Source organism: Pleurodeles waltl, chromosome 1_1 (assembly GCF_031143425.1).
Source record: "Pleurodeles waltl isolate 20211129_DDA chromosome 1_1, aPleWal1.hap1.20221129, whole genome shotgun sequence".
Taxonomy (NCBI): Eukaryota; Metazoa; Chordata; class Amphibia; order Caudata; family Salamandridae; genus Pleurodeles; species Pleurodeles waltl.
In genome coordinates this window covers 712,576,048-712,603,116 of record NC_090436.1, presented here as the reverse complement: position 1 = coordinate 712,603,116, position 27,069 = coordinate 712,576,048, and the positions used below count along the sequence as shown (strand labels likewise).

Sequence of the window (27,069 nt, the reverse complement as noted above, 5' to 3'; positions counted from 1 at the left end):
TGGCCCAGGTTTGTACTTTTTGCCACAAAACTGCGCAAATGTAGTTTTGCAGCAAAAGTATAGCGTCAGCCGGGCGCCATATTAAAGGAATGGCGCAAGCCAACACTAAACTTGGGCTAGTGTCTTAAAAAAAAGACACTAGCCGGGTGGGGGGTGGCGGTGGCGGTAGGGAAGGAGGGGGTTGTGTGTAAAAAAATGACACTAGCCTGGTTAGAGGCAAAAAATGCTTCTTACCAGACTAGCGCCATTTCCTGGCACACAACCTCCAAAAAATTGACTCCTATCTTAGGAAAGACAGGAGTAATACCCACCACCCCAATGGCCAGCACAGAGGACGAGTGTCCCCTGGGCATGGCCATTGCACCCTTTGCCATGAAGAGGGCCCCAAGTTAGGGCCACCAATGGCAAAAAAAAAAATAATAATAATATTTACTGGCGTCCCTCTGGTGGGGGTGGGGGTGTCCCTGGGGCTTCAGGAGGGCACCTGTGGACCTATTCCATGGTGTTTAACCATGGAAATGGGTCCACAGGTCCCTTAACGCCTGGTGTGACCCAGGCGTTAAATAATGGTGCAAAGTGCAAAGCAAGCTTTGCACTATTGCTCCAGTCATGAGCCTGATTTACTGGCTTTTCCAAATATGTGATTTACCACTCCAGTCATAACAAGCCTTCACTTTTTATTTACTTGAGTATCATCAAATAAATTGGCATGAGAGAGGGGTTCGCCACTAGTACATGACACAAAATGCTAAATTATTTGTATTATTTACAAGAATTGAATATTTCTGTGTTCATTTAAACCGATTCCATACTCCCTTGGTGCCACTACACAGCACCTACTTAGACGTTTATTGATTTCTCTCTTGGAAACCCTTAGTCTATCTAATTGGTCAGAAGTGGCTAATTAACTTGCATGCAATTACATCTAGTGTCTCTTGAACTTCTCGCAATATCCGGGGCAGTATTTCAATTTTACTTGATCTATGCATGGTGAGCAAACTCAGGTGTTTTTCTTTTTTATTTATCCGTTCAAGAAGAGACAAGCTGTTACTTACTTATGTTTCCTCCTTATAAATTAGAAACAAGTTGCTACAGCTACCGAGATTTCCTTCCAAAAACGGAGGTTAGCCGGGATTATCTAATGGAAAAATCTGCGTGTAATATTTGTTTAACCTACAGTTCGGGTTCATTAAATAAGGACACGTATTGCCCACATGACCAGGGAATCGAGGTGCAAGGTCGTTGGTCAAACTAATGTATTGGAATAATTGAATATATTGTTAGTTTGTGAGATACCTAATATGGTTGAACCGAGTTCACACAAGTCTTATTTATGTGAGAAAATGGGCTATCTTGAGAATGCAAATTTATTAAGTTTTTGTCCCACACTGGGGTGGGTGAGATACGGATATATTTCTCAAGTATCTCTTTTCACTTTGTAAACTACTAATTAAATTGATTATTGTTAATAAGATATTACCAAAAAATGACTATTGTGACATAGTATGTCACTTAACTTACTTCCTAATTGCCCAACTACAATGCCATTTGTGTGTCTATTATACAGATTTTATACTGCATGCCACTGGCATGCCAAGTCAGACCTGCAGTGTTTATTTGATGAAGTTTGGGAAACTTCAGCAATGTGCCTTGGTCATTGGCAAGGAGTAGTTTGTTTTCTGCTGGCCCATTTTAACATTACATCCCATCTCAGCAGTGACTAGCCACAGTGCGGCAAAGTGATGGAAATGAGCACACAAACATCTCTGATTCTGTGATCATGCTCTTGTGTGTCACACCATATCATTTTGTGTCTTGTTATGCTATTTTATGTGACTTTATGTTATTTTATGTTGTTATGCTATGTCATGCTGTTTCTTAGGTCGAGCGCGCAAGCACTTTTGGACCTGTTGTAAGTAGTCGGTGGGCTTTTAACCATGCCCATCACTTTCACAAATTCGTGGGCTTGCCTTTCAAAAATCCCTTGATGTCATTGGTAAACACTTTACGTTGGCCCCACATTGGGGCGGTTTTGTGGCCGCCTTGCAGACTGACCCTGTTACATGGATTATTGCACGATTGCGGAAATACTTCAGCATGAGCAAACGATTTTTTTCTTTTGTCTTTCCCCTTTGTGCTCCACGGCGGCCATGGTGCTCACAGCACAAAACACAGCAAACTCCATCGGAAGTATTGAAGCGCTGGTCACATTGTTCACACTGTTACCAAATCAGAGTCATTTCTTTTGTATCTCCCCTTCACGCTCCATAGCTTTCACAAAAACACTTGTAATTGATAAATGCTTTACACAAAAAACACAGAAATGCTCAAAGTGGCTCTCCAGACACAGCGGGAGAACTGATACTACAATATTCACTGCACTCAGGAAACTCACCCCATAATGCTTTGCAAGCTATTACTTTTATAAAACATTTTTGCTCAAAACTCAGCCTGTGGTGGTCCTAGGACAATGGGACCACCACAAAAATGTTCACACCGATGTGCTCTTTCTGTCAGCGTCATCTCTGGGTCCTCACACTAGGTTAGTGGTGCCCCTAAAATAATAACCCCTCCCACCATTGTGTTTTCTTAAGTTCTTTAATGGCTGGAATGTTTGCTTTGCAGCTGGCAATATTTTTGTTTTAAGAGCCTTGTCTGCTATATCATTGCAGTAGATTTACCAGCCTTCAAAATGTGTAATGCACTATGTCTTGTGGGAGCTGAATATAAGGTTACACTACATTACTTCCTGCTATTCTCTTTCATGTGGTTATCCCCTCTAGAGGTTAACTAGATGGTTACATAACCATGTTTCTTAAAAGTGCTATTTATATTATGGTGTCCTCCAGGGGCTTTTCTGAGCATTACAGTCCACATACTACAATATTTGCAGGCACGAAAACTTGCACCATAATGCTTTGCAGGGCATTACTTTTACAAAACATTGTTGCTCATAACTCAGCCTGTGGTGGTCCTAGGAGAATGGGGCTGCTTTCAAAATGTTCACCACAATGTGTTCTTTATGTCTACATCACATCTGGGTCACACCCCAAAATAATATCCCCTCCCAGCATTCAGTGATTGTTAAGCACTCCCATGGTTGTAACTTTTGTTTTATAGCTGGGAGTAGTTTGTGTTTTAAAGGCCTTGTTTTTAATTTCATTGCAGCAGGCCTGTTAACCTATAATATGTGTAATGCGCTATGCTCTCTAAGGGCTACCTATGTGATTACAGTGCATTACTTTCTGACATTTTCTTTTCATGTGGTTATGCCCTCTAGGGGCTAACTACATGGTTACATGACTATGTTTCTTACAAATGCTATTTTCATTGTTGTGTCCTGTAGGGGCTGTTCTGAGCATTACAGTCTAATGCCAAAAGTGTATTTCTGATAACGTTTTTTATTGGGTTCCCATGATAATTGTATATGTTTTATTAATCTCTATTGCAATTATGACCATGATTCAACTTAACATCCTTATTACTCAACAGCTGTTTGAACACTCTTGATATGTTTGTGTGACCTTTCTAGTTCATTTCTCTTGTTACTACTCCGTGGCTGTCTTGTGTCTTTTTTTGCGGCAATCGTGTTAGCCAGCCAGCAACTCTATGGTGGGGTGGTGAAAGTGGTATTCTCTTGGAATTAGCATGGCACATTTAAATTAGGATGCTAAATCACTGTATTTTCATTGTTGGCTGCAGATAGAGGAAGAAGGTAAATGAAAGTGCTGTAGGTATATGCAGGGCCACTGGAATTATGTGGCAGGAAAAAAACAAAGTATGAGGCATGATTGACCAATTTATGTGGCAAGAAAAGTCCAGTTATGAATTTACAACAAAATAGCTCTTACTCAAGCAAATGCAAGACTTATTGTATTGCTTATGCTTGTTTTATCTTGCAACATCCACCGTTTTCAATAACCCTTTTGTGGTGTTGAATTTTATAAGCCCCTAAATCAGAGGGTGCTTCTCTCTGGGATTACATTTTGTAATCTTCAGCCTCAGCCTGTGTCTGTGCTGTTTAAACTCAAAAGCACTTGCCCCTACAAAACTTGTGTGTATCAGATGCTCCATTCCTGTGAGGCATTATGGTCCTTGTGACTTTTTTATTTCATTTTCTTTGTGGTCCCTCCACCTCCCTGCTAATTTCTGATTGTGATTCATTACCGAAGGCGTCTCCAAACGTACTACAAACCTGCGCAGGAGTGCCAAAATGAGGGGGGGCATGTTGTGGCAACGGCACTATTTTTGGAATGTGGTGATGCATGTGTGTGTGTGTCTGTGTATGTGTGTCTGTGCTTGCATGTGTGTGTTAGTCACTGTTACTTGCTTCTTTTGATGGCCTCTTCATGTAATGGTGACGTATGACCTATAGCACGCAGCTCCATCCTAGTGTGCGCCCCATAAAATCTTGCCCTGCAGCTACATAAGGCAGCTGTTCCTCTGTTTCATTTTCAGTCTTTACAAAATTCTTCATTGACATATCTCGTTTTCTTTTTTCTGCTAACAGATGTTGATGAGTGCGCCTCCAACCCGTGCACCAATGGAGACTGCGTTAATTCACCTGGTTCCTATTATTGCAAATGCCATTCTGGGTTCCAAAGGACTCCAACCAAACAAGCTTGCATTGGTAAGGCCTTCTGTTTTATAGACGTGGATTTGTCACCTTACACGTACTTTAAGGCACCCCTTAGTGGAGTTCCTGTCAATGTTTTAGCTGTGCTTTTCAAGAATGTATATCACGGAAAGAAGGTTTTTTGTCTTGTAAACACACAGTAGTTTTCAGAATCGGCTGCCCTTGTTTCGGATATAAAACTATAATTTTGTTTTATTGCCTTTAGTTCATGTGGTGCCTCGGCATGAAAAGCTATTTCACTGGATACCACTGTGATTTTAACTGTCCCTGCATGTTACCTTTTCATGCCCAAACAATGTATTAATGCCCCTACAACATTTTCTGAGTGAAAACATATGGAACAGACAACAAACGCGGATCTATTTTGCAAGCCAAGAACAATACGAATATGTTGAAGGCAGGCCACTTTAAAACTAGGCAAAAAGAAAGTCTTCCTATGCTGGTATTTCCTATTTTAAAATATAATTATTATGTAACCGTTCCATCGCTATCCATGGATCATTTTCAGATATCACCCAGAATATCGAGATAATATAAGGACTTAGTTAAATTGCCATGTCACCACATTGTCCCTGCTCGACTAGCACATCTATTATCACATAACCAAACCATTTGGTGGAAGTCACTATTACTAAATATATTATTAGCTTGCAGTCTTTGTCACTGAAAGATAAAGCCACTCATTTGAATATTTTCAAAGAAATACAAGCGTACATGTGTCTTAGCTGTCTTTGTTTTGGGAACAAAAAAAGGACATGACAGAATCCATTAGAAACAGTTACCAGGATACAGTGGTTCCATGTACCATTCTCCTCCCTTAGGCATGGTTGCATTACATTTTTATAAGGGTAATTGTAAAAAACATCTGTAATTTAAGAAACAAAATATTGGCAAGGCTATACTCCTGGTTATGATACCCAGGTAGCTGGCATACATGTATGTGTATATATGGTGGCCATGTTGGAAAGATTGTTAGTTTGTTTTAAGAAACAACATTCATAGATGGCTGCCATCTGTGCACGCACGACTGCCATTTTCAATTGCTTTCACACGTTTTAAAACAAATTCAAAGATGGCCATCACGTACGTGTTTGCAAGTGCTGCAGCTTTCTTTGAACTATTTCTTAAAAAAAAAAGAAAAAACGTGCATGTTTGCACAGATGGCTGCTACCACTAAATAATTTTACTTACACGAAAAAAGCATTGTAAGATAGCCACTTGCATTTGCATGCATGGTGGCCAGTTTCAAATGTTTTTTTTTCTTTTGTTTTAAGAAAAAACATTCAGAGCTAGCTACTGCACGTTTGTGAGTATGCAAAGGTCGTATTGTTAAATAATTATTCCCGCCATTATGGAATGATTTAAAATTCAGTCAAAGATGGCCTTCCGCTGGTACATTGTGAGTGAGACAAACACAGTTAGGGAGAAAGGGCATTGAATCAGAAGGAAGGAACTGAAAAAGAGAAGAAAGCCATTGAATCAGTAGCCCAATGGCAGACCTGAAACTCAGTTTAAGACCATATTAGGAAGAATAGCAGACACCAAAAACTAACTAAAGACATGGTCGAAAAGAACATGTTGCTCTTTGGTAGAGAATCTACCATTAATTATTTTAGAGTTTAGCAAATTTGTTACCTCCAGATAGTCAAGGCACTTTTCACCTTTTTCCATGACTGACACAAAGTAGGATACGTTTTTGTTTCACCAGTTTATTAAAACATTAGTGAGGAGGTGTGCTGTAGTGACTCAGTTGCATCATTTGGAATCTGTAACCTGGATTCTAATTCAAATATTCACGATTCATTGAACATTGTGTTATTTTGGCATTTCATGGAATATGCCTATGCCTGAAATATTCTAAATATGTGAAATTAAATTCTAAACATGCAAAATGTATTTATGTAATTCAAAATGTGAAATTTGCCACATACTTGATGTACATGCTCCTGTATTGTCTCCAAATCCCCTCTCTCTCTCCCTTAATGTGCTGTGGTGCTGTGTTTTATTCCCCCTCAGCTTCGTTCACACTGTATAAACGCCAGTACATTCTCCCATGAAGTGTTATTAAGTCACAGATGATCTTTTCAAAAACTGTACCAGTAGGCGGGGCATATGGTACAAGCATGTATTTTCAGGAAAAAAATTAGCCTATACGACACACAACCGCAGCAGGAACACAACCTGCTACAGCTTAAGAATGGGTGCCTTAATTTTATTTAAAAAAAATACTTTTTAAACTCAAAAACATCTGGAATCGATTGGCAGGTAGTTACTTATTCTTGCATGTCAAATGGTGTCAAATTTTGTTTCGTGTTAAAGCTTTTACACAATTCTAAAAAATGTTGGATTCAACAGCTTAAATGCAACAAAGTGTGGTTTATGTACAGGTCAATTCAAACTTCTAGTGGAATAAATGGCCTGTTCCAAGAAAAGGGTGTGTAATCTGTGGGTCACAACCTTACATACAGATATTGACACCTTGGGTTTTCATCTTTCCAATGTAGATAAAACAAGTACTATTAAGGTTTGAAAAATTGACATCCAACACTAATGTCTCTTAAGTCCTCTGCAGTTTGTAGTGCACACCTCGTACAATAAACAGTATTTCTGATCTTTTTCTCCAACCCATTGTGTAGGAAAATGGCTCCCTGTTGCAGTTCCCCCCCACTTTTTGCCTGATACTGATGCTGACTTGACTGTGAAGTGTGCTGGGACCCTGCTAACGAGGCCCCAGCACCAGTGTTTTTTCACTAAAAATGTACCATTGTTTCCACAATTGGCACACCCCTGGCACACAGATAAGTCCCCTGTAAAAGGTACCAGTGGCACCAAGGACCCTGTGACCAGGGAAGGTCTCTAAGGGCTGCAGCATATATTGTGCCACCCTAAGGGACCCCTCACCTAACACATGCACACTGCCATTGTAGATTATGGGCCTGATTCTAACTTTGGAGGACGGTGTTAAACCGTCCCAAAAGTGGCGGATATACCACCTACCGTATTACGAGTTCCATAGGATATAATGGACTCGTAATACGGTAGGTGGTATATCCGCCACTTTTGGGACGGTTTAACACCGTCCTCCAAAGTTAGAATCAGGCCCTATGTGTGTTGGTGGGGAGAAAAAGGCAAAGTCAACATGGCATCCCCCTCAGGATGCCATGCACACAAAATACTGCCTATGGCATAGGTAAGTCACCCCTCTAGCAGGCCTTACAGCCCTAAGGCAGGGTGCACTATACCACAGGTGAGGGCATAGCTGCATGAGCAATATGCCCCTACAGTGTCTAAGTCTATTCTTAGACATTGTAAGTACAGCGTGGCCATATTAAGTATATGGTCTGGGAGTTTGTCAAAAACGAACTCCACAGCTCCATAATGGCTACACTGAATACTGGGATGTTTGGTATCAAACTTCTCAAAATAATAAACCCACACTGATGCCAGTGTTGTATTTATTAAAAAATGCACACAGAGGGCATCTTAGAAATGCCCCCTGTATTTTACCCAATCCTTCAGTGCAGGACTGACTGGTCTGTGCCAGCCTGCTGCTGAGAGACGAGTTTCTGACCCCCAGGGGTGAGAGCCTTTGTGCTCTCTGAGGCCAGAAACAAAGCCTGCACTGGGTGGAGCTGCTTAACACCTTCCCCCTGCAGGAACTGTAACACCTAGCAGTGAGCCTCAGAGGCTCAGGCTTCGTGTTACAATGCCCCAGGACACTCCAGCTAGTGGGGATGCCCACCCCCTGGACACAGCCCCCACTTTTGGCGGCAAGTCCAAGTGAGATTATGAGAAAAACAAGGAGGAGTCACCCACCAGTCAGGACAGCCCCTAAGGTGTCCTGGGCTGAGGTGACCCCTGCCTTTTGAAAGCCTCCATCTTGATTTTGGAGGATTCCCCCAATAGGATTAGGGATGTGCCCCCTCCCCACAGGGAGGAGGCACAAAGAGGGTGTAGCCACCCTCAAGGACAGTAGCCATTGGCTACTGCCCTCCCAGTTCTAAACACCCCCCTAAATTTAGTATTTAGGGGCACCCCAGATCCCAGGAAATCAGATTCCTGCAACCTGAAGAAAGAAGAAGGACTGCTGATCTACAAGCCTGCAGAGAAGGAGGAAGATGACAACTGATTTGGCCCCAGCCCGATTGGCCTGTCTCCAACTTCGAAAACCTGCTCCAGCGACGCATCTGACAGGGACTATAGACCTCCAAAGCCTCAGAGGACAGGACAAAGAAACTCCTGTGGACAGCGGCCCTGTTCAAAACCAGCTTCTTCTTTGCAACAAAGAAGCAACTTTCAAAGACTGCACGTTTCCCGCTGGAAGCGTGAGACTTCACACTCTGCACCCGACGCCCCCGGCTTGACCTGCAGAAAACAAACACCTCAGGGAAGACTCTCCGGCGACTGCGAGCCTGTGAGTACCCAGAGACAACCTCCCTGAGTCCCCACAGCGACGCCTGCAGAGAGAATCCAGAGGCTCCCCCTGACTGCGACTGCCTGTAACAAGGAACCCAACGACTGGAACTAACACTGCACCTGCAGCCCCCAAGACCTGAAGGATCTGAACTTCAACGCAGGAGTGACCCCCAGACGAACCTCTGCCTATCCCAGATGGTGGATGTCCTGAGAAGCCCCCCCGTGCCTGCCTGCATCGCTAGAGTGACCCCCGGGTCCCTCCATTGATGCCTACCTGAAACCCGACACCTGCTTTGCTTACTGCACCCGGCCGCCCCTGTGCCGCTGAGGGTGTACTTTGTGGGCCTTCTCGTGTCCCCCCGGTGCTCTACAAAACCCCCCTGGTCTGCCCTCTGAGGACGCAGGCACTTACCTGTTGGCAGACTGGAACCGGAGCACCCCTGTTCTCATAGGCACCTATGTGTTTTGGGCACCTATTTGACCTCTGCACCTGATCGGCCCTGAGCTGCTGGTGTGGTAACTTTGGGGTTGCCTTGAACCCCCAACAGTGGGCTGCCTATGCCCCAGGACTGAGACTTGTAAGTGTTTTACTTACCTCCAAAAGTAACCTTTACTTACCTCCCCCAGGAACTGTTGATTTTTGCACTGTGTCCACTTTGAAAATAGCTTATTGCCATTTTTACAAAGACTGTATGTGATATTGCTTTCATTCAAAGTTCCTAAAGTAGCTAAGTGAAGTGCCTTACATTTAAAGTATTAACTGTAAATCTTGAACGTGTGGTTCTTAAAATAAACTAAGAAAATATATTTTTCAATATAAAAACCTATTGGCCTGGAGTAAGTCTTTGAGTGTGTGTTCCTCATTTATTGCCTTTGTGTGTACAACAAATGCTTAACACTGCCCTCTGATAAGCCTACTGATCGACCACACTACCACAAAATAGAGCATTCGAATTATCTACTTTTGCCACTATGTTACCTCTAAGGGGAACCCTTGGACTCTGTGCACACTATTTCTTACTTTGAAATAGTATATACAGAGCCAACTTCCTACATATTGTCTTAGCTTTGTAAATTAGCTCATTGGGCTAATGAATCTGCAGAAACAATATATATGTTTGAATCAAAGTAGAACTTTTAATTTAATGCTAAAAATGAGCACCAGTGGTATGTGTAACAGAAATTAAAGACATCACCAAGAGACAATTCAGTTTTTCTACTCTGTGTACTTCTTGTTTTATGAATGGCTTTATTGGTGCTATTTTTTATTTCTTTTACAATTGCTATCTCATTACTCTTAAACATTTTGACTTGCACGTCTGAATTGTCTACCAATTCGTGGGATGAAATAGCATCCAGATATTACTTACATCTTTCATCTTTACAAACTTCTCTATTTATTTAGCACTGTCTATAGCGTTAATATTCTCTAAGCACCCTATGCTGTGTCAGTATTAACTAAGTCATTAATAGTCATTGTATCAACCTGTGAAAGATAAGGACTGGTCCTCTCAAACGTGAGTGCAGAGTATAATTAGATCTCTGAAGAGATTGCATTAGTCTGAGCTTTTGTAACTTGTGATAACTATACTCTTCCATTCCAAATCGCCAGAGCTGTGTCATCATGATGGGCTTTTCTGACACTATGCAGATCACACACCAGTTTTATGCACCTGCACAGTGTAAAATGAATTCAGGTAACCCGATGTTTCTCTGAGTTAGTGCTGTATTTTCAGACATAAAAGCTGGGGAGCAGGGTTTGCCCCTTTCTTTTTTACTTAGATGTGCTGCCTGAAAAAATACACTACGTCTGAAAAATGTCAGTTAAATTAATTCACTTTAGTCCCTACAGGTGCATAAAACAAGCGTTCAGCTCTGGACTGCACCAGAAAAGCCCATCATGATATTTCCCCTGGTTTTGCTCCACATATTTATTGCCAGATAGCAATATCACTGCCCTAGTTAGTGTCCTAGCTAGGGGTTAACCAGTTACCCCATGATTGAAGTATTTCAGGCTTGCCTTTTCAAAATAAGTGGACAGTGATAAATTCTTCAGCTGTGCACCTTTAATTTAATGAGTGTGCAGCTTGCTGCTGCTGGTAACTAGCTCCTGACTCTCCAGCCTGGGAATTCTGGGGGGCACCCTTGAAAACAATTTTCAGATCATATCAGCAGATTTGGCCAGAGACACCTTCAAACTAAGGATATGATGTTTTTACCAATGTTACTGATTAAGGGTGATTAATAATGTTTTATTTCTCAAATTTCTGAACAAATCATTGAAAAAAGCCCTATGCTCCAGTGTAAAATAGTTTTTACATTATACAGGTATTTGACCAATATTAACTGCCTAATGTGCTTATGAATATACCTCCTCAGTTACCAAATGCTGCATGTGCCTGCCCGACTCACACAATGGCCTGAAAAGATCTTTTACATAGTTAGCCAGCTTTAGTACATACTTGCTGGCTACACCTCCCCTGTATCTTCATGCATACATTGATTACAATCTTGTTGTCTTCATAATTCATCTAGGACTCAAGGCTATCCCGTTGCACCTAGGCACGCATTCCACGCAATAGTGGTTACATTAGACAAACCGAATCTTTCATAAACATATGTCAACATTAATGTAAACAAAATAGACGAGTTTAGGGGCATTGATGCTCAGTTTATGAATCTCTTGATTTCACAGGATGGAAAGCAATTGTCCAATGACTGGCATTTTGACATATAAGCAATCCTTAGCTTTTCCCTTATACTTAAGATTTGATAGGGTACACAGAAAATCTTTGATTTAAATGCTTCTTGTTCCAAAAGTGGAAATTTAAAAGCAAAACTTGAGGCAACACCAGTGGCGGCTCCTCCATTAGGGCAGAGGAGCGTTGTCTCCCCCCCCCACACCAGCAGCAGAAGCTGCAAACATTTGAGAACGAAAGGACAATAAACTCTGTATTATCCTTTCGTTCTAAAAGGGGCGGGCCATGGAGGTGACGAGCAGTGAGGGGGAGTGCTCAGCTTGGACAGCGCCTTGAGACCCTCACGGGTGATAAGCAGCGCTATATAAATCTACATTACATTACATTTTCACATTATACCACAAGCCACACAAAGGTATGTCTTGACATGGAACCGCATATAACACCATAGTAGGCAAGGGTTTTGGTGTTGGTCACCCACTCTGACAAACCCTAGAAGAAGGCTTTCACTATGATGATTCTTGATAGGCCCTATTGAGAGGCATTGTATGTTGTTATGCTAACTGTAATTTTGTAAGTGTGACCTATTTAAATGGAAAGGTATGAAAAAGCTATTAGGCCTTGCTTACTTATGGTGAAAAGCATGTGCTAGAGGCAATAGGCTTTTAAGGGTGGATTATTATTACACAGTGCTAAAGCGTACTGTCAGGAACTTTGTTTCATAGAATCTCTCAGATTCTCTCAGATTACTATAGTAGGCAAGGGTTTGGTATTGGTGACCCACATGAACAAACCATGGGGACAGACGATTTGCTCTATGGTAATTCTCTGTTTTGTACTTACTTGTAATTTACTACCGTATACCTGATGGTTGCCTTGTGGGAAGGCTTATGAAACAAGAGAAAGGCCTGAGTTGTCATGGTGGCATGTCAATAATAAAGGTTATGTACCTGATTGTTTATAATGAAAATGTATGATAATAGCAGTAGGCCTGATATTCTTTTCGAAAAGCATATATTAGTCAATAGGCATTTAATGGTAGATTACCATTACCCTATATTAATGCAACAAAATCTCACAGATTATCATATTGGGCAAGGGATTGTTGCTGGATACCCCTATGACAAACCGTGGGTATAGAAGATTTGTACTGCCAAAGTCCTTGTTCGGCCTACCTAGGAGAGATAATAATTTCCTTTGCCAAATTTTATGTTGTATACTTAGTAATTTTATGACCGTATTTCTGACGGTTTCCTTGTGAGAAAACTTACACTAAGTGCAGGAGGCCTGAAGTGGTTGTGGTGATAAGTAAAAAATCAAACACACATAAGGTGATAACAGGAATGCTTACAATTTCTTAACCACTGACAATCACTCCGTAGCATTCCAACCCATCATTCTTTTACCCAACCTGCCTCCCCCACCCCAGTTTGGATCCAGCCATATTCAAATCACTGTTGGCCGTGCCCCAATAGGAACAGTCCAGTCCGAACTGACAGGTCCTCCCTGAACTGTAACACAAGTAGACCAAGACCAGTTTTGTCCTACTTAGCCCTCCAAACTAATAAAAGCAGCCCATGGGAAAATGCAGGTATAAAATACAGTGGCCCAAATTACAAAACACATGTTCATCCTCCAATGTATAGCCAGACAACGACCCTTGAGCCTTGATAATCCTTTTAGAGTAGCTGAATAGAAATATCCGATTAATGGGCTACAGAGACATAATGAGATTGCTCAGTCTCCAAGATTCATAAAGCTCAGACCTGCATCACCATGAACTATCAGTTAATACCCCAATAGATGAACAAAGTGAATACAAACAAAATAGCAGTTATCATTCAATATGCACATGTGCAAAGACCCACTGAATATTTAAAGTGCATCCATCGTGAAGCAGTTAAAGAAACTGACAGTTACAAAAACCCTCCATCGTTTCTGTCCATTCAAATGAATGAGTCACTATATTTAAATGCATAAAGTGTTGTACACTTGCATATGGAAAATAAAACTGTTGTGAACAAGCTTCATCAAAGTTGAATTGTTCATTTATGTGGATGTGTTGAACTGTATGTGGCATGTCCTTTAATAAAGTGTCCTGCTTCTCTCTTAGATATTGATGAGTGCATTCAGAATGGAATTCTTTGCAAACATGGCCGCTGTGTGAACACAGAAGGCAGTTTCCAGTGTATCTGTAATGCAGGTTTTGAACTAACTACTGATGGAAAAAATTGCATTGGTAAGGAAAATCTAAAACATGTTATAATATTAGCAAAAGGAATGTAAGCAACATGTAGAAAATCAAAAATGATGTAATATTTTAATATGAAGAAAGGTAAAGAACAAGAGGCCATTGCATAAAAAATCTACTTTCTAGTCGTTAAATATTCGTAAATTAATATCTTGTTTCAGGATGACAGATGCAGCAATTGTTTGTTCTCATTATTAGTAATAGAGGTCAAATTATGTCAGATTATGCTGTTTTTACATGCAAGTGCAAATAAAATATGTTTTCTATACTTTCTTTATGGCAGCCAGCATAGGAAATGAAAGGTAACAGTATATATGTTTTTGATTTCATGTTAATGATTTCAATAAGTTCTTCCTTCTTGAGGTTTCCTGGGGCGTAATGAGACCAAAGTACATCAGGGATTGGTATCTCAGTTATAAAACGATCCCTAAAGAGCGCAGATCCTGTATCTCAGTTATGAAATGACTCCTAGAGTGTGCAGATCCACAGCATTTTCTCATTGATAAAATACTAAAATAATTGTAACCCTTCACCAACAGGGCATTTGTGTATTGAAGTGCCACATGTTAAAAAAATGTAGTTGTTAACCTGTTCAAACACATTTACCTCTGCTGTCGTGTTGTACAAACATACGAACTGCTTGGCATATTTACTCATTTTTCATGCTCTGCAGGACAGCAGGAAAAGTTGCTTCACTGTGTTGCATGAAAAACAGAGAGCAGAAATATTTACAAAGATATGGAGCATTTTTGCTCTCTCCTTGCTCGAGGACACTGTGTGCTGCATAATGCTAATGTGGGCATCCTTGCACAATAGTGCAACAGTGCCTGCATTCCAGGCAGGATTGTTTATTTGCAGGAAGTAGTACCTTCCTGCACAAAAAACCTTTGTAGCATTCTACTCTTTTTATGTGTGCGGCAGAAAGCAGAAAATGACGATGAGAAATAAAGATATTTTTCCTTTAACACCTCACGGAAGAAGGCATACCATTTTGATGCATTCCCAGGTTTCCTAGCTTTAGTAAGTCTGAGAATGTACCAGAATCCATGGGTGGATGCACAAGAATGCCTATGCTTCACTTATGGAACGCCTTCCAAAGTGAAATGTAATGTAAAGCAACACAAGCAGCTAAATAGCATTACAAGCAACGCAAGGCAGCACAAATCACTTGCCTTTGTAAACATTACAGTAGCCTTTGCATTGTTCTTGCATCATCTTGTGTGACGTAAGGAAATCGCAAAAGCTTCACAAAACTGTGCTTACGTGTTTTTCTGTTTTGGTTTCCCACATATTCAGGGCTACTTATTGGCGCCCATCCCCCCCCCCATATTAACACATAATTGCATACAAAGGATATAACGGCAAATGGCCATATTTTTAATCCATATTGTTTCCTCTGCTGTTTAATTTCTGAAAGAAACAAATATGAATGCAAGCATGTTGTCTTCAATGCTAAATATATGTGGCTTTTCATTGTGAATATGGTCTGCCCAAACATTAATAAAATATAAGCATTCAGGAGTACATCAGTGGCTTTGTATCACTGTTGATTCTATGACAAACTTTCTACCGCAAGACCAAAGGGAAACTGTACATACTGTCACACTTCCATAACCATTAGTTTGCCCGTAAGAATCTGTGCTGCACAGGTCTGTGTTTTTTCATGATAATTTCCTATTATGTTTTTGCATGAAGTTATAAAAAGCTTGTCCTTCTTCCAGCGATCCTTCCTAAAGAAACTTGTAGCAAAGCAAAGTGGTTTCACGCTTTGATTTTTGTGGTTTCTGAGTGTGTTGGAGGCAGGCATATGTCTTTTCATTGCTGGTGTGACTCAGATACTAAACCTGACAAAATGCAGACAAACACTTTCAGAAACAACAGAAGCAAGTCCTTAATTTAGGTACCTATTCTTTGGTCACAGGTATCAACCTAGGAGCCTTAGGGATATAAAAATGAGCATTCTGAAGAATCTGTTCTGGCCTCCCTCCTTTACTGGCTGGTCAGGACATTGTACAGAACATGACGTTTTTCAGATGTTTTTTTTACAAAAGGTGATGATTGACTGAAATTTCAAACTGCAGGACCATATTACTGGCAGAAATGTACACATTTGTAAGCGAGATCCTTGTATTCAGACTATGTAGATATGACGCACATATGGACTTTTGTTGGATATTAGTCTCTCACAAGCTCTCTACTAAGTAGGATGCTCCTACTGAAGTCAGGTTTTTTATTTGGAACACCAGTGTCTTGGATTTTCTGACCAATGATGACATTTTCCTTCCAAAGGTTGACACGCATATCTGTAACTTTGAGTAATATTGTGATGAAGTCCAACACCAGGAGTTGTCCAAACAAGCAGATTTAATAAACTACTTCTGTATACAAAAAATGCCCCAGCCACCAAAGCCACTGGAGACCAACTGACCCCTTAACATTCTCAAGAGAAAAGTGCAATGCAAATTCTAAGCTGCAATGCGACATTCAAAACACTACGCATTGGCGTAAAACAATAATATTGCAATATTAAGATACCACACATCTTCCTCCCTTCATTTATTTTTACTTAGTGACGTGACATACAGCACAAAAAATGATTAGCAAATAAATAAGTACACAAAACATATTATCTAAATAATTGAGCAACCAATGGTAAAACAAATTACACACTTTGGGATCACATATAATCTTTCATGTACTGAGGAGGGACTACCACGAGTCCAATACATCGTGGCTTACTATCTGTAGTTTTATCCATATGAACCTTTCTTCTTTTGGAATATGGGTGAACCACCGCAATTCTCTTCAAGTTTCAAGTATGATTGTCATTGAGTTTAACAGAATTAGTGAACAACTTAATAACACGCAAGGGTGAAGAAAATTTGAAAATACACTTTTCTGTGGAAGTTTAACCTTCACCCAGTTTCCAAGTTTTGTGTTCTCCCTTCCACCATTTCACATTGTGATCTCTGCCAATCACTCTTGTCAGACGACTCGCCTACAGAGGAGTTATGTAATATCCAGGCCGGGTTTACCATGGTGTTATGTAGCCTGCAAGGGAATAGAACAAAGGGCACTCTACCATTGACGAAGTAAGGAGTCAAACGGTACACTTCAGCTCTTTCTAACAAGTTTTTCCTCCAATCCTTGTTTTGTGTCTTAGAAATCTGAATAGACACTTTTAATACTCTATTGAATCTCTCTACCATACCATTGTCTCGGGACAAGAGAGAGAACACATTGTATGTTTTATGCCCCAGGGGGATTAAAATTCTTACACTTCTCTAGACACAAGTTGGACCCCATTATCTGTTAAAAAACACTCTGGAAGTCCTTCTCTGCTTAGCACCTCCTTGGGACAATCAACTACTTTTCCCATCTCAACATTTTAGGCAATACGGATTTCTGGCCAGCGCAAGAACATATTCATCAAAACAAAGACATACGACTAACCTATCTTACTAGTGTTAGGTCCCAGAATGTCCAGCACCACTTTCTGTCACACTCTCTCAGGGATGTCCCTCACTATAATGGGTTGGACTCTTGTTTTGCAAATTGTGTTACTGGAACAGTACTCAATAAATTATCTGGCACTCCTCTCAACTTGTGTGTCCATTCTTGGCCACCAAAAATGCAACCAGACTCTCTCCTTCGTTTTAGAGATTCATGAGTACCACAGTGACTCAACCATATACGTTTTTCTTAGACAGAACTAGGGGAAACTAATTTTGTGCCCCTCAATTGAATTCCTCTACTGTCAGACAGTGCATTCTTCACATTACAAAACTGCAAGGTATGTTCACTCACGCCTTTTTTGACTTCCAGCCTTTCCTGAGGCAATCTAAAATTGCCATCAAACTCTCGTCCTTCTCGAGAAACAATTTCCATTCTAATTCACTAACAACACATTGCCCCAGTCCAAACTACCATCTGCTTCAAGAGCCCCCGGATTGTCTTCTTCAAGACTTTCAGGAATAACTTGATCTGGTACTAAGCATGACAAACAATCTGCTACTGTATGCAATTTTGACCAGAAGCATCATCTAAACTTTTCTTACAAAATATACCTTTGAGAGCTTGTGATCCGTCCTCCAGAATACGGAATTTCAGTTCCTACTAAAATCCTAGAAATGAGCATTATGGTTCTCTCCATTCCATCCTTTTCATGTTTACGTACCGCACCCAACCCCTTAGAGCGAGCATCAGTAATCAAAATGGAGCAATCTCATACTTCAAAACTCTCCAAAGATGGAGAACCTTTTACTGCAGACTTTACATCTCCAAACTCACTTTCACATTGTGGGGACCACATACATTTCCCCCTTTCTCTAACAAAGCCCTTAAATTATGAGTGTAATGCACAAAAGTCTGAACATATTTACTTCAAAATTCAGCCATTCCAAAGAACACTACCAATCTTTGTTCTTGGGAGCAAACAAATTTATGATAATAGAAACCAAAGCCTCTTTAGGCTTCATACCATCTTTTGTTGATCTATGACCTAAATATTCAGCCTCGCTTTGATTAAATTTGCATTTATTTTCCATTAAACTAAGTCCTCTCTCTTTGAACCTCTCCAGAATTGACCTTAGTCTACAATCATGTTCTTCTTTGTTGGAACCATAAACTAAAACATCATCCTGATAGATCTTCACCCTTTATTATCCAATACATCTTCCGTAGCCTTTTGGAAAACAGCTACAGCTGAACTAAGTACAAAAGGCAATCTAGTGAAATTAAACAATACAAAGGGGGGGATGGGTGTGATAAAGGACTCCAAATTTGTGGACTCCTCACCTAAGCGAATTTGATGGTATGCAGCTTCAAGCTCCAAAGAAGAATGAAGTACATTTCCCTCTAATCGTGCCAGCATCTCAGACATGTTTGGAAGAAGGTACTTGTTTACTACAACCTTAAATCTATACATACATATATATTGCTTGAAGATTTCTGAACAAGCTACTAAGGGGTAAGCCATTCTTTTGCTTCAGTCTCACCAATAATCCTTTCCTTTTCTAATTTTTCAGCCTTCATGTGTTGTTTTAACGCTAACATCACACCACACAACTTACATGTAACAAGGGAAACTTTATCTTTAATACAATCTTGTGGGTGTAATCCGACAAACATCCTAACATTTCTTCAAATACCTTTTTAATGTCTTGGCATAGATAAAGAGGTACTTTACTTTTCTCAACTTCATCCTTTGGTACCTTGGACTCATTAGAATGGCTACCAATCAACCCACCAGAACCAGATGAGGAAGGTATGTGCTTTAAAACAATACAGGGTTCGTTGTTAGGATCCAACATTACATTCACATCTTTCTGATGGAACCAGCTGATCCTGCTGTCTCCTCTACACAAAACATATATCTTCCCAGCTGTAATAGGCCCATGTACTCACATTCACCAATGAAATAGCCATCAATTTTATGAGTTGACCACCATAAGCCAAGGGTCTGATGTCTGGTTTAAATAATTCAACTCTTCCCTTTAATCTTTTAAAGTAAAACTCCTTGGGTACTACTGTGATTTTACCACCAGACTCAAACAACATATTTATACTTTGTCCATTAACACAATCATCACCAACTGGTCCTTTAGTACCCCATTGTCTATGTTGGTCATTGTGTAGCACCACCTCTCCACAATGTAATGAATTCACCATAACCTATTTCATAATAATCATCAATTACAGAGACTTCTTTTACCTTTGTTTTAACTTTACTCTAGTTTTGAGAAGACCTGCCATTTTTAGCAAAATGTCCCACTTTCCCACAAATAAGACACTTTGATAAAAAGGCAGGACAAGCCTTGTTATTAGCTAAATGACCAGGAGTGCCACATCTAAAATACTTGCTACTAAAGGGTTTCCTGGGTGCAGGTGACTCATTATTTCTTGATGATGTTTTGTTGACTACCTGAACTTTATCTTGCTGAGCAGAATTGTGCTTTCTTTTTTATAACATCAACACAGGCTAGAGGGTGTTCAATTTTCTTAGCAATTACTAACACCTCATCATGTTTTGGGTCATCCTTTTGCTATATTTCATTCTTAATCTTCTCAATATTACATTCCAGCAGAAAGTGGTCACAGATGTATTCTTCTATATTACCCTCAATTGTGTAAGTAACTGCTAATTTACGTAAACTTGTGACATAACATTTTACAGCCTCTTGAGGGTTTTGAATTCTTCCCCCAAAACGATAACTCTCTAGAATCGTACTTACTTTTGGGAGATAATGTCTATCTAATTTTTTGATACAAAGCTCAAACTCATTCAGACCTTCCACTTCACTATCTATGATTTCTGGAAGATGTTCATACACTTCCTGACCCTCGGGCCCTAAACAGTACAAAAGCAAAGATGTTTTCTTCTCAGCCCTCAAAGTAGCGCCACATACTCCAGCAAAGTGAAAAACTACTTATTTCCATTTAGACCACTTAATGATTGGTTCCCTAAGGAAAAAAAGAGGTGGTGCAATGTTTTGCATACTGACAATTAAAAGGAGTTACTATCAACAAACACATCTAACAAATCGAAAAGAGAACATTTTTAAAAGAAAACTATCCTTAGCAAAAGTACACAAACAGACATTGTTGTGATGTAGTTAGTTAGTGTAGTATTAGTTTATCACAATAGTATAGTATTAGTTTATCACAATAGTATAGTATTATGTTATTACATAATTATAGTAATATATTAATGCAAATATGTGTTAGTGTAAACAACGTATAGGAATGGTATTTCCCTTGTACCCTTTCCCCCTGTGTTATATTTTGGGTTGATCGGAATGTTGGGAGGGAGGTGAAGAGTAGGCTGTGAAGTGAGGTGAACGGTTGGAGAGAAGACCTGTGAAGAGAATAGGCAGTTGAAGCATTGGAGATGGAATAAAGTCTCATCTGAAAACTCTTCAGACTTCGTCTTTATATCACTGGCGACGAGTTGGTGTGTGAGGGGACATCGCCATCTCCACCCCTCTTTCCCTTATTCTTCAATTGCTGTCTGGAGGCTTTGTGAGTCAGAAATTCGTCGTTACACATTTTAACAGACAATTATTACAGAAGCGTGCGTGATGTTATCTTTTCAGTAATTTCCATCTGGAGGCTTCGTGAATGATAATATCTTCGTTATACGTTTGAGTCTTCTCTCAATCCGGCTGACATTTCAGTTTCCCTTCTCTCAATCCGTCTGATAGTTCAGTTTCCCTTTTGGGTTGCTCGCTTTCGTTTTTATTGGAAATGTGCTGAGGGGAATGTTTACTCTAGTTACAATCGCAATCCGGCTGACAGACATTAAAAAAGTGTGCTTTCTATTATGTGAACAGCAAGCTGTGTGAACTCCGTCTGACACTTCAGTTCCCTTTTTGTTTACTCGCTTTCGTTTTATTGGAAGTGTTCTGAGGTAAAGTTTCAATCTATTTACTGTCGCAATTGAATTTAAAATAGATACGCGTTTGCCTATATTCAACAGCAGGTGGCAGGTGGCAGGCTCGCACGGAATTCAATCGGAATTCAATCTCAGCATGTAAGCATATTTGTTAACTGCAGGACGAACGTTTTGAACTGGCTCTGAGGAAAATTCTGTCAGTGCAGCACGCGCCGGTTCGCGCGTTGCTGAGAGGACATTCAGCTCTATTTCAACCGCAACCGCAATTGAAGTTTACTCAACATACGTTTTAGCCTAAATTCAACAGCAGGTGGCAAGAACCGGAGAACGAATTATTCGATTTCAATTTTAACATTTTTAACTGGATCAAGAACGTTTGTAATTGAATTCTTCAGAAACCGAGTCGGTCAAAGTGGAACGCAACGTACACTTTAGGTAACTAAGCCGCTGAGCTCAGAGACAACGGCAATTTTGACCTATAGCAATTGCGCAGTACTCAGGAAAGCAAGAACTCCCTGGTAATAAGCACATATGAAGCCTGTTAAGCACGCTGACAGGCACAGCTTTTCCTGTTGAAAATTAACAATCCAAGTCAAGTCTTCTCATTTATACATATTCAGGCACATATTTGTAACCTATTACTGAGTCTTTTGATTTATTACTTTTAACTTAAGTTAGGATTTTTCTCTACAACGTGACTTTTCTATCACAAATACAGTTAATTGCGTATTGATTTGTAAAGTTAATCTCAAGAAACTTGATTGTACTAATAAGTAATTCCTGCAAAATGGCAGCTGCAGGTATGTCTCAACCAGTACCTTTTTTGAATGAAATGGGGGAACCAAATGTACCGTGGAAAGAATGGATAAAAATATTTGAATCGTATTTAATTGCTATTGGGGGGGATAAATTCAATCCAATTAGGAAACAGCATATTCTTTTACATAATTTGGGTACCCATGGAAGAAAAATATATGAATCCCTACCGGAACCCCATATTCCTGAAGGGCAAGTGCAAGTGCAAGTGCAAGTGCAAGTGCAAGATGAGTATGTCACCACGTATGTAAAGCTTGAAAAACAGTTTGGAGATAGAATTAATGTAGTTCTGGAACGCCATAAGTTTTTTTCTCGCATCCAAGGGAAACAAGAGAATGTAGTCAGTTACATTGCTGCATTAAGAGGACTAAGTTCATTATGTAATTTTGGCGAATTAAATGACTCCCTCATTCGAGATCAACTAGTTAGGTGCACGAATAACATTAAGATACAGGAGAAGTTACTTCAAAGACAACCTGATTTACAAGAAGCAATTGAGATAGCAAAATCTATTGAGCACACGGCCATTTGCCTGCAGGAAATCAGATCCTCTTCAGCTATTGAGCAGGTAAATGAGATTACTGACAACGCACCTAGTGAGAATGTCCTTAACGTGAAAACTAGTGATAAACCTACACACAAACAAACTAACAACAGGAATGGGCTATTGTGTTTCCGTTGTGGGAGTAATAATCATTTAGCTAATTCGTCCTTTTGCCAAGCAAAACCGGCAGTTTGTAGGAAGTGTAACAAAAGAGGCCACTTTGCTAGGGTATGTAAGAATCCAACCAGGGTAGAGTCCGATAATAAGAAGTGGGAGGATAACTCCCAAACAATTAAAAAGATTGTGCTTCAAGTCAAAGGTGAAGGTGCTGCTTTTTCGCAATATCCTGAATGCACTATATCGGTTAATGACAAAAACATAAGGGTCTTTGCTGATTCGTGTTCACCGTTCACCATAGTAAATGCTGATGATTTCAAGTATGTGACGAATGACAGTGAGATTGAGTTAACTAAACCGGATGTCAAACCTAAGGGTTACAATAAGGATCCTATTCTACTCAGGGGCATGTTCAAAGCAATCATTTCTTTTAAGGGTCGCTCTACAGTCGGGAAAAGTTACGTGGTAGAGGAAGGGTCTAGTTTGCTGGGATGGCAACATCAAAGGGAACTTGGAATAAAGTTAGATCCTAATGATCCCGAACAAGTTTTAGTTGTAGACACCTCTACTGCTGATGATCAAATTTTTCAGAAATTGCCCGAAATTTTTCGTGAAGAATTAGGCCTTCTTAAAAATTTTCAGCACATAATCAAACTGAAACCTAATTATAAACCTATAGTTCACAAAACCAGACCTATTCCTCATCTATTGAAAGATGCAGTCAAAAGGGAACTTGAAAGACTGCAGTCTTTAGAAATTATCCAACCTATTGAATGCTCAGAGTGGTTAGCGCCCATAGTCGTAGCTAAGAAAAACAATTGCAATGACATTAGATTATGTGTGGACCTTAGAGATTTGAACAAGAACATCTGGGTAGAAAGGCATCCCCTTCCAAGAATTAATGAATTGTTAAGCACAATGGGTGAAGCTGGTTACTTTTCGGTACTCGATCTTTCGATTGCATATCACCAAGTATAATTGCATCCTGAATCCAAAATACTTACTGCTTTTACCACTCCTTTCGGCTCATTTATGTTTAATAGGATGCCCTTTGGGCTAGCCTCAGCAGCAGCAGTATTTCAAAAAATCATGCAACACATTATTGGGGATGCTAAATGCACACTCTGTTTCCAAGACGACATCCTAGTTTATGGAAATAATGAGGAAGAGCACAAGAATAATCTGATGAATGTGTTGAATAAGTTGGAAGCAGCAGGTCTTACTTTGAAGAAAGACAAGTGTGGTATAGGAGTTAATTCTGTAGAGTATTTAGGCCACATAATTTCCAAAGATGGATTCAAACCCAAGTCTTCATTGGTGGATGCAGTGATAAAGGCGGAAGCTCCCAAAAATAAAGATGAATTAAGATCTTTTCTGGGACTAGCCGAATTTATGGCAAAGTATGTGAAGAATTTTTCTTTGATATCATTTAGTCTCAGAGAATTACTCAAAAGTCATGTTCCATATGACTGGTCTGAACACCATGAAAATGCTTTCAAAGAAATTAAATTAGCCATATCTAATGCTCCTTGCCTATGCACTTTTGACCATAAAAGGAAAACTATCCTCACCACGGATGCTAGCAAACGGGGATTAGGTGCTACTTTGTCTCAGATTGTGGATGGCAATGAAAGGATTGTAGCTTTTGCGTCCAGGGCTCTGAGTAAAGCAGAATCTAACTACTCTGTCATAGAGAGGGAGGCTTTAGCGTGTTATTGGGCCATCAAACATTTTAAATTTTTCTTATGGGGCATTCAATTTGACTTGAGAACTGATCACAAACCATTGATCTATATTTTCTCGTCCAAAGGTTTTCCCAACAGCACACCTAGAATTGCTCGATGGATTTTAGGTTTAGAGAATTTTTATTTTAAAATGGAATACCTTCCTGGAAACGAAAATACAGCTGCTGATTTCTTATCCAGAGTCCCATTAGACATTAAAGAGGACTTTGAAGTTGAAGAATTCCCTGTTATGATGATCAACATTCCTTCAATCAGTAGGGAGAAATGGATATCAGCGTCAGAACTGGACGAGTCATTAACTTTACTTAGGACCAAGGCAAAGGATGGGTGGCCAACATCAAAGAAGAATGTTGAGGAAATCATCAGCAATTACTGGGAGGTGAGGCACAAAATCAATGAGCATAATAATCTAATATTCAGGAATGACAAAATTATCCCACCACAAGATTTGAGACTCAAGATCATTAAGTTAGCTCATGAAGGTCATTTAGGTAGGAGCCTTACCAAAGCTAGATTGAGGGAAAGGTTTTGGTTTCCCAACATGGATGCTATGGTTGAGCGTGAAGTTAAAACTTGCTCAATTTGTGCACTTAGTGACAAAAGTAAAATAGTTCACAAAATTCCGATTTCTCCTGTTGAAGTACCTGATAAACCCTGGGCTAAGGTAGCCTTTGATATTATCGACCCCATCAATCTTTCAGGAGTTAGTAAAAGATTTGGCTTAGTTTTGGTCGATTACCGATCACATTGGATAACTACCAAATTAGTCAATCAAATAAATACGGATGCGGTTATTAATTTTCTCAAGGACTCCTTTGCGGCAGAGGGTATTCCGGAATGTCTCATTACGGATAATGGAGTTTAATTGACATCCTTGGCAATAAAGAACTTCCTTGAATCCATTGGAGTAAAACACCTTACTACAGCTCTTTATTGTCCAAGAGCTAATGGTCTAGTAGAGAGGATGAATCGTATGATCAAAGATTGCATTCAACTAGCGAGTATCAATCACTTGAATGTAGAGAATGCTATCAGGGATATGTTGTGGGCATATCACACCACTCCCAATTCTATCACAAATGTTTCCCCATTTACAGCTTTGAAAGGCAGAAAGCCTTGTACCAAATTCTTCCCGGTCTGGTTAGGGGGTGGGGATAAATGTAATTACTCTACCCGGTGTAGTAATATTAGAATCTCCAAACATCAAAATAAATATAAAAAGTAGGTATGAATTCACACAAGGGGCGAAAAAACAGGATTGGAATATCAATGATCAAGTGTATGTTAAGAAACCTAATAGTGGGGTACGGGCAGGCATGAAAGACACCAGATTCATGGGCCCTTTCCGCATTAATAAAGTTAAGAAAAATGTGGTAATACTAGATAATGGTCAATGCTGGAGCATGGACAGACTTGTCAAGTTATCGGCATCTAGTGAAGAAGAGAATGGGAACGGGGTGGAAGAATCTGTGGTGGAGGGATTGGCAAAAAACTATCTGGAAAACAAGTGCCAAAGGAGGTTGGGACTTCGACAAATCAATCCTCCAATATGGCACAAGGACTATGAAGTGACCTCCAATATAACATAAACGATGTAATTTGGAAATGATATTTTATTAGTTAATATATGAATATAAATATGGTTATAATTTTGACTAAATAATTTAAATCTGTTGCCAAATAATGGTCAACCTGTCATTTATTATCATATAACCTTTTTAGTGACAAAAGTCAATGTCTTATATCAAATTCGTTAAAGGGGAAGATGTGTTGTGATGTAGTTAGTTAGTGTAGTATTAGTTTATCACAATAGTATAGTATTAGTTTATCACAATAGTATAGTATTATGTTATTACATAATTATAGTAATATATTAATGCAAATATGTGTTAGTGTAAACAACGTATAGGAATGGTATTTCCCTTGTACCCTTTCCCCCTGTGTTATATTTTGGGTTGATCGGAATGTTGGGAGGGAGGTGAAGAGTAGGCTGTGAAGTGAGGTGAACGGTTGGAGAGAAGACCTGTGAAGAGAATAGGCAGTTGAAGCATTGGAGATGGAATAAAGTCTCATCTGAAAACTCTTCAGACTTCGTCTTTATATCAGACATTCTCTCAATATAATACTAAAATACATAATAAGAAAAAACTATTAAGTTCATGCTGCTCACTGGTGTCCAAAAAAACACCCACATAGCTCTATGGTTCCGGGAATTATACCAGAATTGTCTCACACTTGTAGAGAGGTAGAAGTGGGTATGTGCCACTGATATAAAGATAATTGCACAACATTGTACGAGTCACTGAAATGAAGTGCGTGCTGCCAAAAATCATACAAAGGTGTTTGTGCCACTGGTAAAAGGACTGTAGAGGTGTGCACATTAGTATTCTCCACTGAAATCAAGGACCATGAATAACACACTGTTTGTGATGCTGGACTTCCAATTTGTAGG

At 39.8% G+C, this 27,069-nt stretch overlaps 1 protein-coding gene across 1 annotated transcript in view; it reads left to right on the top strand.

Annotated features, from left to right (window-relative positions):
• The window catches only part of FBN2 (fibrillin 2), a 1,006,102-nt gene that overhangs the window by 564,250 nt on the left and 414,783 nt on the right, over positions 1-27,069 (top strand). Inside the window, exons 12-13 of the mRNA XM_069227289.1 lie at positions 4,511-4,630; positions 13,865-13,990. Coding sequence (XP_069083390.1) covers positions 4,511-4,630; positions 13,865-13,990 — 246 coding nt within the window. The remainder of the gene's footprint in view (positions 1-4,510; positions 4,631-13,864; positions 13,991-27,069) is intronic.